Source organism: Artemia sp. Qi Xiang Cuo, chromosome 5 (assembly GCF_049724085.1).
Source record: "Artemia sp. Qi Xiang Cuo chromosome 5, ASM4972408v1, whole genome shotgun sequence".
In the NCBI taxonomy this organism is placed as follows: Eukaryota; Metazoa; Arthropoda; class Branchiopoda; order Anostraca; family Artemiidae; genus Artemia; species Artemia sp. Qi Xiang Cuo.
In genome coordinates, this window is record NC_142798.1 from 83,106,736 (window position 1) to 83,123,481 (window position 16,746).

The 16,746-nt window shown below is 35.3% G+C and overlaps 2 protein-coding genes across 2 annotated transcripts in view; both read left to right on the forward strand.

Moving 5' to 3' along the window:
* The window catches only part of beta-PheRS (phenylalanine--tRNA ligase beta subunit), a 110,885-nt gene extending 104,494 nt beyond the window's left edge, over window positions 1–6,391 (forward strand). Inside the window, exon 13 of the mRNA XM_089089045.1 lies at window positions 6,129–6,391. Coding sequence (XP_088945171.1) covers window positions 6,129–6,280 — 152 coding nt within the window. The 3' untranslated portion in view covers window positions 6,281–6,391. The remainder of the gene's footprint in view (window positions 1–6,128) is intronic.
* A 6,295-nt stretch (window positions 6,392–12,686) lies between these two features.
* Window positions 12,687–16,746, forward strand: part of Top1 (DNA topoisomerase 1) — a 72,585-nt gene continuing 68,525 nt past the window's right edge. Inside the window, exon 1 of the mRNA XM_089089992.1 lies at window positions 12,687–12,886. Coding sequence (XP_088946118.1) covers window positions 12,848–12,886 — 39 coding nt within the window. The 5' untranslated portion in view covers window positions 12,687–12,847. The remainder of the gene's footprint in view (window positions 12,887–16,746) is intronic.

A 16,746-nucleotide genomic window follows, 5' to 3' on the forward strand; every position in this document is an offset into this window, starting at 1 on the left:
TATGTTTGTTGGCATTGATTGTTTATTTAATTTCTTTTCGTTTTAAGTTTCATTTATACTTTAATATCAAAATATATTTTTTCGTTTTAAGCTTGATTTTTATATTCAATCTAAGCATTACTCGCTTTAAGATCTATTTATTCATTTATAGTATTACTTGTTGTATGTGTTTTGCAATGATTGTTTATTTAATTTTTATTCGTTTTGGGTTTCATTTATTCTTTAATAGTAATTTCTGGTCGTTTTGAGTTTGAATTTTAACAGGTATTTGTATCTCCTGAGCTTAAGTTTAAAATTGACTTTACTTTTCCTTGAAAAACTTATTTTTAAGAAAGTTTTTTTTTATTTAATACTAGTAAATGTCCATTTTGGCCTATATGGGGGAAGGTCTCTAAATTCTTGCCAAATTGACATCTACCAGAATGGGCTATTGAATCTAAACCTAGCTTTGCAAGAAGAGTAGTTTTGCTAGTTCGGTCTTTCAGTTTTCCTGGTACAATCGGTCCTATGCGAGAAGAAGGAGGAAGAAGAATAGGTAATTAATTCCGTGTTATCAGAGAATGTACCGAAAAAGCTGGTCAGATCTCAACCAAATGCTTGTCATTAGAATGTCGGAACTTTTTCATTCAGCTTTCACTGATAACAATGGTGGAATAAATCACGGCAAATAGATGGAAGTCCCTTTTAAAGTAGTGTTATTGCTAAGGGATTTATCTGTAACATTCTCTCTTTTCCTTATTGAAAAGTTGTCAAATGCAAGTGATCATTTTATCGAGTTATTGTGTTAAAAATTTTTAATGTTGTTGTCTCTCCCATAATCTGGTATATATCACTCTTGTGGGAAATGTTATCCCTCACCGAGCGTCGAAAAATACGAAGCTCTTATTAAAAATTTTTTTCTTTAATTTGAACTTGGCGTTTTTTGTTTTTTTTTTCAGTTAGTTGGAAATTTCAATGTCTCGGGTTTTAGTTGGACTCAGTAATATTTCTAGTCAAAATATTAATTTTTGTGATATTGGCTATGGCTGTTAATTTTATATGTTTAGTGCCTTATCTTTTATTATGACAAGAACTGCCACTGATCGGCATGACCGTGTAAGGCGTTTAATAATAATATTGTTTATCGCTTATCGTTATATGGAATCTTTAATCCATCAGCTGAGGTGATCGACCTAGAATGGAGAGCTTAAATGTGATCTCTCAGCAAGCTATACGATTCACCGCTGACTCAACTGTTTATGTGATTTGACTATTTTTGAATAAGTTTAAGTGTTAGGTAGTTTTTTTTTCTATATATATATATATATATATATATATATATATATATATATATATATATATATATATATATATATATATATATATATATATATATATATATATATATATATATATATATATATATATATATATATATATATATATATATATATATATATATATATATATATATATATATATATATATATATATATATATATATATATATATATACCTTTTTTATACATTCCTGAAAAATACTTATGCCAGCTCTGCCTCTCACTCAGACTATCAACTGTCTTAGCCATGGATTGATGGCAAGTTGATTTTGATTCAAAAATCAACGGATTCGGTAGCGTCTATATATATGCAGCGTCTAAGCAGTAAGGAAAACAAATAACTTAACATGGCCCTTTATATGGTCTCTAAATTCTTGTCATCAAGATATCTGCCAGAATACTTTGTGGGATCTCAAATAAACCTTGTAGAAAGCAGGGGGTATCTCTCCTAGGTGAATCTGAATCTATCTTTGTGGTGAATTGGGGAAGGGCTCCACATTCTTGTAATCAGGATATCTACCAGGACGTTTATGTTTGGGGTTCAGGCCAGCTCTGACCTTTACTGGAGGGACGAGGATCCTTATGTTCTTGTCATTTTGGCACCTACTAAAGCGAGTTGGGGGATTTTGATTAAATTTGGTCGTCAAGCGCTCTTGCCTTCTTGCCTTCTTCTTCCCCAATCTGAACAATGTGGGGGACAGAGTCTGCTCATCGCATGACTCTGTTGTCGTCATGATTTGCACGGGTATTAGTCGATACATGATAGGTTGGTCAGTGAAGAGCAAAAGAGTGTCCTACTTTAAACATTAAAGATTCCAAGGCCGATCACACCTCTGTGTCATTAGTTATGAGAATCAGGACACCTATAACATATTTTTTTACTAATGTCTTGCGCAAACTAGTGGGGGTAAGGTATACTTTTCACAGCGAACCTCTATGGGGTCGTGATCTGATTTAACCTGGAGGGGGGGGGGGGGTCCATAAAAATTTTGTCGTCAGCACGTCTACCAGAAGATTTTGTAGTATCTAAAAAAAACTTGACAATAGCTAACATTTAGTCCGTCTTAGGTCTTTTGGGGGTGGAGGGAAGAGGATCTAGAACCAATCCAACACATGTAGGGTCGCTTAATTCAATTCATCATAATATCTACCAAAGAGATTGCCTGAATTCAACTAAACTTAGTTTGAAGTAATAACTAACAGCTTAGTCGTTCTCTTTTGCATTTTGGTCCCGATCGACCTTTGTGTGTGTGTGGGGGGGGGGGGGAGACGACTCCAATCCAAATACGGTGGGAAGTTAGAGCTAAGCACTAGACAAACATCAAGTTTTACTATTCTAGTTGTATGTGAGCTTTATCCAACCTTTGATGGAAGAAGAAGATATGGTTTTGGTTAGAGGACACAATCTTCTGTGATCAGCCGAATTAGCTGGTGGGCTGGCACAATTATGCCAAAACTGGTTAGCAGTTGCAGTTAGTGTTTCACATGTCCTTGCTCGATTCCAACTCTTGAGAAAAGGGCTACATTGTTGTTATCCACTTTGACAAATTCAAGGGAAATGTGACAGAGATTAGCAGCCATTTCTGATGCTGTCTGTTACAACTATGATATTAATATCCTAATATATCTGTTCAAACCCAAAAGACTATAGATAATTTGCAAATGGTGTTTGGTTTTCACCGATTTGTTCTTAGTGCTTTCTCCATTAGATCCTAGGAAGACCCAAAATCTCAGAGTCCGAGAACCCAGGTATCTTGACATTTAAAGCTGTTTTTTACCCAGTTATTTGTTACTTCGATTAGTTAAACTTTGTAAGCTTATATTTTGATTTATAATTTTTATTTATTCAGAACAGCAATAACTTTTAATTAGACTGGTCCAGCATCCAATTGCATGCTCACGTTTCGCCCGAAGTTCAAATTTTGATCATACATTTTAGTGCTTATATTTAGCTCAAATTCCAGGGGTAGGGAACATGAACTTAGGTGATATAGAATGTATTTACTCAGACAGGAAGGATATGGTGCGTGGAGTAGGGCTCATAATGAATAGGGGAGCTGTTAAGTCCTATTTAGGTTGGAAAGGCATTCATAGCAGATGCTAATCGCTCATTTTATGACTGTTATATGACAGTGTTATATGATTGTTATGACTGTTTTATGACAGTTATAGTAGTATATGCGCCTGTAGAACCCACTGACGGAAATAGTAGTAACTCAGACGAATTTTACTTACAGATACAGGAGCAAATAGACAGGGTACCGGGTAGAAATAAGTTTTTTTTTATTAGGAGATTTTAACGCCAAGGTTGGTAGAAACAGGGATATATGGTATCCTAACCTAGGTAAACTTGGTGTAGGAAAAGAAAATAGTAATGGCTACAAACTGCTACAATTTTGTAAGTTAACAATCTACTTGTAACCAATACAGTATTTGGTCATAAAATGGCTCATAAATTAACAGGGTATTCACGTGATGATAAGACAGCTAACCTTATTAATTGTATTATTGTAAACTGAAGACTGGCGGGATCAATACAAGATACTAGGTTATATAGGAGTGCTGTTATTGATGTTAAAAATAACCATCTAGTAGTGTCTATGGTTAATTTAAAGCTGAAATTTCGGAAGGGTAACTACCTTTCGGGAAGCTATGACGTTGGTAGACTCCAGGATTAGAATTTGAGAAAAAATGTCCAGGAACATTTGAATAGTAAATTGGAGAGTTTAAAGTTTGACAATGTAGAAGATGGATGGACCAATTTAAGGAAAATAATTTGTGAAGCTGCTGATGATGTCTTGGGGAAAAAAGTTGGAACGCAGCTAAGAATATTAGTAAAAACGCTTTATATTTAATAGAGTAGAGAAGTGGCTTATAGAAGAATTATCTTAGTGTTACATCATATGAAAATAGGAGGAATGTAAAGAAAGTGGAGAAAGCATTATAATATAAACTAAGGAGGTGTGAAGGGGAGGCCATGGATAAAATTGCCGAGGATATGGAAGATGCAGCTAGACGGCATAATAATAAAATATAGTATCGACATGTTAATAAATTGAGAGGGAGTATTCAATCTGGACTTGTCCCAGTTAAAGATAGGAAAGGGGCCACAATTAGTGATAAGGAAAGAGTTAAAGGGAGATGGGCAGAACTGTTTAAGAATGTGCTAAACCCAGACAGAGTTACTGGAAAAGGTGTAGAGGAAAATGAAAAGCAGTTCTAAAAGGAATAAAAATAATAAGGCCTCAGGTGCTGATAGTGTGGTAAATGAGATTCTTAAATGTGGTGGTTATGAGGTTAGAAATAAGTTACTGAAGATTATGAATATGATTTTTGAAGATAGGAAATCTCTAATTAAACCCCTGTTTAAGAACGGTGATAAGAGTGAGTGTGGTAACTATAGAGTCATTAGCCTGGTCTCTGTGGGGATAAAACTACTTAGTTAGATGATACTTTTTAGATTGAAGGGTGCCACACGTAAAGTCACAGGAAAAAAACAGTGCAGTTTTGAGAAGGATAGAGGATGTGTCCACCAAATCAAACACCTTTAGTCCTCAGTTTTATAGATTGTGAACAAGCGTTTGATTCAGCTAATAGAACTGCTTTAGCGAAGGTCTTATCCTTGTATGGTATACCAGACAAACACATGGAAGTGATTATTGCTATGTACAAGAATAACACTGCTACGATTAAGGTGCGGAATGAGGGTAGTAGCTGGTCTCGTATTAAATCAGGAGTTAAGCAGCTCTGGGCTGTACCCCAATTTATATGGATCATTTTGATGTACTTTGTCATAAGGAGTACAGGAAAGGCAATAGAACAGGGAATCAAATGGGGAAGTAAAAGTTTCATGGACTTAGATTAGGCTGATGATTAAAGCATCCTAGATGAAAGTGTGAGCAAAATGAATGAACTTTTAGAGGTTTTGCGAGTTGAGGGTGCTACAATAGGCCTGAAAATTAATGTTAAGAAGACTCAGTCCCTAAGGCTAGGAATAAGTTAAGATGAAAAGATGGGGTTGGGTAACGAAAAGATCGATCAAAAGGGCAGCATGACTTACCTTGGCAATATTATTAGTTAAGACGATGGGTGCAGTGAAGATGTTAAAAATAGAATAGCCAAAGCCCAAGGTGTTTTTTTCACATTTTTGAAAAGTTTGAAAGAATAGGAAGATAAGTCAGTGAACTAAGATTAGAATGTAGGAAGCTAAAGTGATGACAGTGATCAAATGTGGTTCTGAAGCATGGGTGCTCCGAAAAACGAGGAAGATTTGCTAGTTGTTTTCCAGAGAAATTGCCTGCGGACTGTTTTGGGTACCCGACTGACGGACCGTATTTCAAGCAGCAGACTGTACGAAAAGTGTGATTCAATCCCGCTTTCTAGCGCTATGATGAGAAAAAGGTTGAGATCGATAGGGCATGCTCTGCGGATAAAGGATGACAGATTGCCAAAGATTATCTTTTTCGGCGAAACGTCTAGGTCTAAACAGAAAGCTGGTCGTTCTCGGTTGGGTTGGGAGGATGTGGTAAGAAAGATTTAAGGGAAATGGGAACTTCCTGGGAAGGTGTAAAGAGGGAAGCTTTGAATAGATTGGGGTGGAGGAACAGTGTGTGTAGCTGTGTCGGCCTCAGAGGGCTCGGTGCTGCGGTGAGTTGTTAGTTGTAGTAGTGGTAATAGTATTTATTTTATTTTATTACATTACGATATTTCTTGGGTTATGAGAGCTCTAGTCCTAATATATGCATAAATCAAATCAATTAAAAATCCAATTTCAATTTATTACTGAATTTGCTGTACTTTATTTTGCAGATCCTACTTATTTCTCCGGGTTTTGTGCTAATGTTATCGTTCGTGGGCAGCGCATTGGACTAATTGGCGTTTTGCATCCAGAAGTAATAGAAAGATTTGGATTGAAAATGCCAGCTGCTGCACTTGAAATCAACATTGAACCATTCGTATGAAATCTTTACTAATGGATGACCTGGTCACTGTGGTCATAGTTCAACTGTTCTAATTTCATATTTTGTCGATTCCAAATTGTTCCAATTAAACAAATTAAATACGGATAAATAGAAGATGTGAAACTTTCTATATGTGGAGCAACCATGCAATGTGTTTCTATGTTGCAATAGTGTACCTGAGCTTCTCTTTTGGCTACTGGTAAGTGTCTGGAAACACACTGAATAAGACTGGTAAGATACTGATTGCCTCGCTAGATCCATTCAATGTTTTCAGTTAGATGTAAGTCCTTCCAATTGAATATTATCAATTTTTACTCGTTTTCCTCAACTTGCCGACTTAACTTTTGCTCTTGTTTATCACATGAATTTGTCAAATTTCTGAGCCATTTTTCAACCGCTTTTGAATGTTCAGCCTCCTAATTTTATCAGTGTATGCACTTTTGATGACAGTGCGATATTACAACATCAAAATGGTCCCCTCTCGTATACTCCCCTTTATACAAATAAACAACATAAACGGTGATTGGCCCCAGTGAAAAGTGTAAAACAAACACTATTATGCAAAACGCCACGGTAAAAACGCTTGCCTGTTGCTATGGTAACTTAGGCTTGAATCTTAGATAAAACAAATTTTTGTCTTATAGAAGACTAAAAAGTTGAGCATAAAATACATATTTTTAAAGTCCTTTTGAAGATGAATTAAAAAATATTTTTTTTTCTCGGGAATATGAATGTAAGTGAAAACGAGGTGGGTAGAATGGATTAGGTATTGCATAACTTGAATTTTTCAACTTGTTTTCCTCGATTTGCCGACTTTTTTCATTTTTGCATTTATAACTTTGGTCAATTAGATAACTATTCTATGTGAAGCCTAATTTGTTTTGCACCCCTCGTTTTCACTTATATTCATAGATTCTCGGTAAAGAATCTCGGGCTAGGGCACGTTCTGCGGATGAAGGATGACAGATTGCCGAAGATTCCTTTTCGGCCGACAGTCTATGGCTAACCGAAAAGTAGGTCGTTCGTGGTTGGGGTGGGAGGATGTCGTGATGAAAGATTTAAAGGAAATGGGAACTTCCTGGGAGGGTGTTAAGAGGGAGGCTTTGAATAGATTAGGATGGAGGAGGAGCGTGCGTAGATGTTTTGGCCTCAGGAGGCTTGGTGCTGCGGTGAGGTGTTAGTAGTAATAGTTCGTACCTTCACTGGGTTCCAGAAGGTCAAACTATTAATCAACACTACTACCTTGAAATCCTTGCTCAACTCCGTGAAAGAATAAGAAAAACGATCCAAACTGTTGGAATAACAAGTCAGCGGTTCCCCATTAAGACAATGCGCCGGTCCATTCTTTATTCTCTGTCAAGGCATTCCTAGCCAAGTAAAACTTCACAGTGTTAAATCATCCGCCTTATTCGCCTGACCTTGCATTAAAAGGAATAAAATTTCAGTCCGTTGAAGCTGTGAAAGAAAAAGCGGCATGCATCATGAAAGAGCTTACAGGAGAAGACTTCCAGCACTGTTTCGAACAATGGGAAATTCGCATGGAGCGTTGTAGGGATAGAGGAGGGGTGTATATTGAAGTTGATGATAACTAAAGATGCATAAATTCAAAATAAAATGTTTTGCAGCAATAGTCTCGTTATTTTATAGCCATACAAAATATTTAAGCATAGTATTACTAACTGCGTAGTCAAGGTCTGTATTTACAAAATCTGAGAGTCATCAGTTCCTTGGCATTTCATCATTGCATGGTTCATTATCCAGCTGATAACAAAGTTATAAATTCTTGATGAGCGTACCTATCCCTGCTTGAATCTATAGTTGATAAGTAAAGTTTCAGAGATCTCACTGTTGACTTGTCCTACTGTGAGCATCTTTTCATAATAAACCTGGTCAAGTTTTATGGGTTTATTCGATTCTCCGTCTTTTTCGTCGTGTTCTGGATTCCGCTTCTCATTAGCGAATTAAACGCTGAGACAAAGTCATAAAACAGCACCACCTTGATATTGTTGGTGTTTTATCCATGTTTGGCGAAGCCTGAATAGCTAGTCGGTGCAACCCATTCCAGGGCGAAACCCCACTTTATTGGTCTTGTTCTTTATTTTTTTTCTTATAAGAAGGCTCTGAGAAATGCTTTTCAGAAAACATTTGTGGCAGTACTAGTGAGAGACATTCCCTTCTAGTTTGGTGTTAGGGACGGGTAACCTTTCTTGTGACGCATTTTGCCAGTTTTTTTAGAGCGATAAAAATCTTATGCCGACGGTAAAAAAAAGGCAGTTTAGCTTTCTTTGCTTGTAAATTGTCTAATTTTCTTCTTCTTTTTTTTTGTTATTATGCTAAGCAAACATATCTTATTCTTCTTCATTCTTATGCAATGATGGTTACCTCCAAGTAAAAATTCAGATTCAAACCCTTTATAGGAAGCATTGGATTACCGAATGACATTCATGAACGTCAAGTAAGTAAATATTTTTACCCGCTAGCATTTCTCTTCTATTTAAATTGATTAAGTACTTGCAATGGTTTTAATGGGTTAGCACAGGTTTTTAATTGTGCAAATAGCCAATTAAAAATTTTCTGTGTTGGTGTTTCGAAGAAGAAGGCAGTAATATTGACGCAAAGCCAATTATCTCAGTAAAAATTAACAAAAACAAGATAGATCATCCAGTTTCTTCTGAGATTACTTGCTTTATCGAACATCGTTTTTACTGGTCTTCAGTAAATTGGGCCGTTTCTCACGAAAATTTGTTTTTGTGACCATTTCCGTCGCTAGAATTTTTACAATGTAAAATATTGGTGAAACCCCTTCGTTTCCCCGAAAAAGATTTTTTTTTTTTACAAAAATGCTGGTTGTCTTGACAAAACCCACAATGATAATCCAATGGCGGAAATTCACTTTTGTATTGCAAATAAGGTAGCGCTGGATGTTTATTGACTCTGCACTTTTTCTGTAATATTTTCCATACACATATGCAAAGTAAAAAACTGGGAAAACATTTAAAATACGCACTAAATTTTGAATTTGGATCTAAAATGCGCTTTATTATGCCTACTAGAAATAACTTTCTGATCGCTATGTTTCCATTAAAGCACAAATTTACAACGGGTTTTTAAGTTCAAATACAACGCATTTGGCAAAGAAATGTATTACTGATAACGTTTGAATCCTAAAGTCTTTTGAATTGATCTTCCCAGTCTCGATTCTCTGCCTGACGTCCCGTGGATATCTCTAATGAATTTCAGTAATTAATTTTAAAGTTATTGTGTCAAAAAATTCCTGGGTGCATTCCAAATTTGGTTAATTATCAACAAATTATCGAGTTCATAAAAAAGCAGTAACAATCCAATTATTGAAATGAAACATTCGTTTCAAAATCAAGAATCTGATGCCCAAAAGTTTAGTCATTTTGTCAAAATTCGGTAGAAAGAGCCTTTTTTTTCCAGGAAGCAGCTGCCAGTGAGCAAGATTGCCACCCGGTGAGAAAAAAAATTACTAAATTTTGGTGATTTTTTGGTTGATTAAGAGGTTTTCTTTACTAATCCAGTGATTTATGTGCTGATTTAGTGATTCTTTGTTAAGGCAATATAAAAAGTCACTATAAATAGTGGTAAATCACTAGGGTGGCAACACTGCCTGTGAGACACACAGCCCAAGACGAGACAATAGTCTCTATCACGCGGCCTGAGGCGAAATAGTCCAGCCTATTGAAAACTACTTTGTTCTATGGGCTTTACCCCGAGAAAAATGCGACCTAAGATTTAGTATGCTCCATAAATAGGAAGACAGGGTAATTATATATATATATATATATATATATATATATATATATATATATATATATATATATATATATATATATATATATATATATATATATATATATATATATATATATATATATATATATATATATATATATATATATCCAAATTTCGGTTTCTGGAAGAATAGGGCAATTTTACGATTATCAGAAAGTAAGTCATAACAATATATATCAAAAAGAGGTTGCATCAATCAATTACTCTGTCCACAGGAGATACAAATTTACCTAAAATATATTATAAAAAACGTTAGAGCAGTGTTGTTGCTGATTTCAACTTTATTGGAACCGAGACTAGCTCCATCTGAGAGAGGGATATATTTATTAAAGCAAAAAAACAACATCAGTATTAACAACCGTTCCGAGAAGTAGAAAAACTTGTCCGAGAGGGTGGCAAAATACATTAAAAGATAATACAGGACTAAATAAATTATGAAACAACTAAGACAAATCGTTCATCCTATTCGGCACCACAAACCTTACAACAAAACAAAACAAATTCAACATTACTGTTAATATCATACCCCGAGAGGCCATAATAAGCTACTCTAATATTTATTTGCCCCCTTCCTCCCCCAATAAAAAGCAACAAAAGGACTAGAATTCATACTTACTAAAAAGGGTATCTTTAATTGCACCCTTAAACACAGAAATATCACTATTATTTCTAAATAATAGTGATATCAAGTACGTATCATTTTTATCCATAAACAGGGGATGTTTGTCTCAAATTAAAATAGTGTATACTTCAGCCAAACGACTTGACACTTGTTAAAAAGAAGTTCTTCGCAAATGATGGTTACTTTCAGCGGGATAGGAATCACCCAAAAAGATTCTTTTCTCGAATAGAAGATTCGATTCGAGGCTTGGTGTCAAACTGGTTTATCCCCTAGTTTTGCCACTCACATCAGGACCGCCTCATTCATTCCTAAAATCATTACAACTCGTCGTTAAACTTGTTTCACGTTGGCTAAACACGTTTCTCGCGCTGGTTTACATGACTTCTGCAAAAAAGTAACCTTGTTTTTTTATTAGTCGATTATTTCTTAGTTGACCAATCAGAGACTGCTTTACATTTTGCATTTAGTAGCTTGCGCACTAGAATAGTAGTTTGAAACCACTTACTGAAACAGAATAAAAAACCTTTTCTAATGAGCCAAAATACAAAAGTATAAGATCGTCGTCGTAATTTTTAGAAAAGTTTTTTTTTTAAGTTTTCTCATTCTACAGTAAACATGCTGGGGTTTCATCTTAGCTTTTAAGTTTCAGATTAATTTCTTCCCTGAAAGCAATTTGTAATTTTGTTTTTCAAAAATAAAATACAACCTTGATACATTAACCTTGACTTTAACAATGAAATTGTAACTCCTGAATACACAAATGGGTGATTGCAGTTTATTTTTTCATCAGTGTTGATCACTTATATGGCGCACTCGCGCTGTTATTAAAGTTAATAATATTGTCCGCTAAGTTTCAGTCCACTCACATATGAATACTACCTTTTTGACTTTAAAGCATTTTTGTAGCAAATAAATTGAATTAATCAGACGCGGAGCTGAGGAAACCCTCTTTCTAAAGCACTTTTTCTTTTAATAAATTAGTCTTGAACCTATGTTTTTTTTAGTCTCACCTTTACTTTTTTTTTTCCAAACAAAAGAATTTAACAGGTAGTTAGAGTTAAATAAATTTCAATCTTTTTCAGACTACAATCGAGTCAACAAAGCCACGTGAAGAAAACAGTATATTAACTTTGTAGATAGCTTTATTAACTTAATTGACACCGTGGGAGCCATCAGGACTGGCTAACGGGCGATTGGGCCCAATCGCCCTTTTTGCATTGCTTTTGCATTTGCAAGTTTGCATTGCTGGATGAACTATATTAATGTGTTTATTGGTATATAATATATATTTTACAATATAGGAAACTGATACCCATAAAAGTTCATGTCAAATTTATTGAATTTAATTGAGTTATTCCTATATTAGAGAAATTTTGCACTACGTACGAGAACTACTTTACTTACGTAAACTACTATGCAGGTATTTTTATCTAAATATTTAAGATATAAAGAGGGCTCCACAAAAAAATCCAATCGGGCCCCATATCTATTCAATCCGGGTCTGGGAGCCAGTGGCGTAATTTTGTCAAAATCTTGGGGGGGGGGGGCAAAGTGGAGCGATTTTTTTAAAATCAAGTGAAAATGACAGTGAAAACTGAAAAATGAACAACTGACCTGTTTTTCTGGATGATTGAATTATGCTGGCTTATCTTAGTTTTGACAATATTTTCTCAGAAACTAAATTGAAGCTGGGGGGGGGGCAAAATTGGGTCTGGAGAGGGCATTCCCCCCTGCCTCATAGCAATTTACTCCCCTGCTGGGAGCCATCCATTCAGGCTATTAAAAACATAAGCTTAATTTCTAAACCTCTATTTTTACCCTTTGAGCCTTATCGCGGCATCTACAATTTTTCGCTCCCACGTAATGTAATAGCATATAAATTTGACATAGTCAATAAAAGTACTTTTTCTCAGTAGTATCTAGTATTCTCAGTGGATTTTTTTGCAAATTTTACCCTCAAAAGTCAAAATAGACAAATCTTTTTGGTTGCCATGGAGACATTTGCACAATGCTTCAGGCAGGCGCATTAATGAAGAAAGGACTTTGAAAATTGTCTGTCTTTCTTCCGTTGTTCACGCTAACTGGTCAGAAGCCAATATTTTCACAATTTTGATAAGCTAAAATCAGACATGGGGACAATGGAAAATGAAACTATTGAAGTTAGAAAAGTAAGTCTTTATGATAGAAATATATTTTTCTATTTCAGTTTTATTGAGTTTTTAATCTTTTTTAAAATAGCGTCAGAAACAAAGTCCCTTCAAGGAAAGGGACTTAGAATTTGGACGAAAAAATGGCGACCAAATTTTTTAGCTTCCATTAAAGGGAACCATTGAATGTTGAGGACAAATATTATGTATTATGTCAATATGAGCAAACTTAGGCTTTTCAATCATATAGTTGCCTTTATTTTATTTTTAAGGTTGCAATTTTGGAAATTTTTGTAAAAAAAATGACCTGATGGAGGTGATATAGGCCCATGTTAGGCCATAATAGAAAACTCCTAAAAGCATAATTCAGTCAATTTGGTAATGGTTTGTCTAAAGCATTGGCCCAGGCCCAGCCCACTTTGAAAATTTAGGCCAGCCTCTTCTAGCTTAGGCCTAGGCTACTAGGCTATCTCAAGTAGGTCTAGTGGGTGATACCACCAGATGGCTAATTTGACAGTGTAATATATATATATACAAATCTTTGGTAAAATTCTACTTTAGCTACTTTTGACTATCTTGGAAAGGGTTTGGGTTAGGAAAATGAAACTTTCAGGGATAGGTCTACAGGCTAAAGAATGTCCTGGGAAGGTATTTTGAAGTACCTACCTCCACTCCTTCTCCCTCTAGAGGGTCCTGAAATTTGCCTACATGACAGGTCTATAGCCTACCCATTGAAATTTTGACAAAAACAACATTGTACCATAATTTTCAATTATCAGTTTTTTTTTCTCTGGCTTTTTCTCTGAAAATGCAATTTCATTTATTTGAGCAGAATTTTAAGCCATATCAAGGTTTTATTTCCAGAATTTATAAAATGTATTTGCATATCTTTCAAACCTTATAGCCTAAATTGGGACTGGACAAAGTTGTGAAGCTGAAAAAAATTTTGTTATGCTTCATTTAAGCAGAAGATCTGTTTTGCAAGGTTTCACTTCTATAACTCACAGATTTTTAATGGTTATCAAAGGTCAGGACCCTCTAGGGAGTGGAGGCAGATAGTTCAAAATACCTTCCCAGGACATAGTTTAGCATGCAGAACTATTCCTGAAAGTTTCATTTTCCTAACCTAACTTCTTTCCGAGATAGTCAAAAGTAGCTAAAGTAGAATTTTACCAAGAAAACATTTCTTACTCTATAATATGCAAAATAATCCTAGTTAACACATTTTGCAGGGGAAAGCCTTTATCTTCACTTCTTTCCTTGTTTTTCCAATTTTTCTAAGAAATTCATGAATTTCTTAGGACCTTTATATTCACATAATATATACCCCCACCCCCCTAATGTGCAAATATATACCTAGAATTGCATCCTCAATCTAAATATAGGCTAACACTCATTTGCATCACAAATGAACTTTACTCCCATATTAGCCATATGGTGGATGTCCATGCTGATTACAAATAGGAATAAAGTGAATACACCATTTGATGCCTTTTTTTATGCTGATTATGAATTTAATAAGCATTTCTATAGGAAATGAATTTCAGCCCCCCCCTCTATATAGGCTATACCCAACCTAACCCTGAATTGGCATATATAGGGGGAGGGGACTGAAATTCATTTCTGATAGAAATGCTTATTATTTTCATAATCAGCATAAAAAAGGCATCAAATGATGAATTCACTTTAGTCCTAACTCAATAATATGATTTGGTAGATATTGACCATCATTTCTATTGGAAATGAATATCAGCCTCCTACTCCTATATAGGCCAATTCAGGGTATATATTTCTACATTGGGGGGGTGGGGAGAATTTTGTTTCTGATGTAAATGGGGTAAATATATACCAAATCATATTATTGAGTTATGACTAAAGTGAATATACCATTTGATGCCTTTTTTTTAATGCTGATTACAAATATAACAATCATTTCTATCGGAAATGAATTTTAGCCCCCCCCCCCTATATTTGCCAATTCAGGGTATATATTTCTACATTAGGGGGGTGGGGGCAAATTTTATTTCTGATGTAATTGGGAGGTCAGTTTAAACTTTACCCCCCCCCCCCCTAATGTAGAAATATATACATGGGCATAGGGAAGGGGAGGGCAGCTGCCCCCCCCCTAGAACTTCAAATTTACAATAGATATTAGCAAGAACTTCTCATATGTTGGAATTTTTTGTTGGATGTTAGCTGGTAGATGGTTAAAAAAGCTGGAAATAAACAGAATTTTCAAAATTTCATTTGCAATATCAACATTTACATTTCAATCTTCAATATTGATTTTTGGTCCAATATATAGATAGGAGACTGTTCACAATTGGCTGATTTTGACTTGTTTAATTCTCCATTAATTGATTCAAGCAATAAGAAGTTGCTGAGCATGCCAAAGCAAAAGTAACTCATTCACTACCATCCTTGAAAAAGATAATTAGAAATACTCCACCATTTTTCCACTGGATGCCTCTATCCAAGTGGTCAAGAGTGCCAAACCTGGGCCACCCAAGCACTGGCCTGGTTGTCTCTGGCTTATGTTTGGCCACCGGACAGAAGAAAAAGAAAAGTGACCAGGGGAACATTAAAGCTTGTTTTTCAGCTATAAAATTAAGAATATGGTCAGCATAAAAAACTACAAAATGAATTTCATTAAGGTTTAAAAAAAAAACAACTAAAGAGTATTAATTTCAAATTATACATTGACTGATTAACACCAAAAGTAAGCTGCTCTGCTAATCTTGGTGTTCTACCTTTAGTGGTGGCAGTTTTATTTCAACTTCTGTCTTTAAGACACTATCCATCTCGTCAGTTAGCGCAAAGTCTCTTGCTCCAGTCTCCTTCCAAAAGTGGACCTTAAGTTCTTCAGTTGCTACTTTTTGATAATGATAATGTTGTAAACAGAATTCCCTTTCTTGCTTTTCAGCTCAATCAGAATGTAATCACCAGACTTGACTTTCTCAGTGTCAAATTATAAGTTGCTGGTAGGGGCCTTGTCTTCAATGTCTATCCTGGGGTCTGAAGAGTTGTTGTATACAGGATCATTGACGTCAGAATTGTCACTAACTGTAACTCTTGTTGCAAGAGACATGCCTTTTGCTTTTTAGTATTTTCACTTGTCTGACTTTCTTCCATTCCAGAACTAGGACTTTTTGGCAGATACAGCTTTTATCCTAGCAGTAATGCATTCTTTCATGGGGGTGTCAGTGAACACTTCTGACTTTTCCATATTTTTTTTCCTGTTGAGTTTTTGGGTTTGACTTGATTGATAAAATGCTGCAAGTAAAGCAAAGAATGAGAGGTAGTCATCCAGTCACAAGTATTTTCTGAGCTGATTGTGATGGTTCCTGATAAAGCTCCCCTGAGTAAAATTTCCAGACACTGTTTTTGTGGGGAAATAAGTAGAGGAGGAACTGTGTTCCCAATGCATTAACACCAGCACAAATCGTGGTCAACTAACCTCTTTCTGCTGACATGACCTTCCCTACTTACTTCTGGCCTTGCTGTGCAATGATTTTCCCAGGCTTGTGGATTTTTTCAGATCTTATTTATCAAAACTTCAAATGTCTTGTGGTCTGAACATGTTTTTATATAGGCCTCAGTCCAGGTTGTTAAAGAAATCTCCTACACTGTGACAGTTGAAAGCAGTTGTCCATCATAGGCTTGTACTTTTTGGTATTCTTACTGATAGAGTTTTAAGGCAATCCATAAAACCACAGTACCAATCTTTACCTGTAATTCCTCCACTGCCTTTGCAGTTCTGTTATCTGGTACTTTTATGCTCTTAATAATGGCACAAGTGTATGCAAATTTACATGCTTTTAGGGGAATACAGTCCAAAGCATATTGGTTTTCATTTTCAAGTAAGTTTTTAGTCTTTTTTC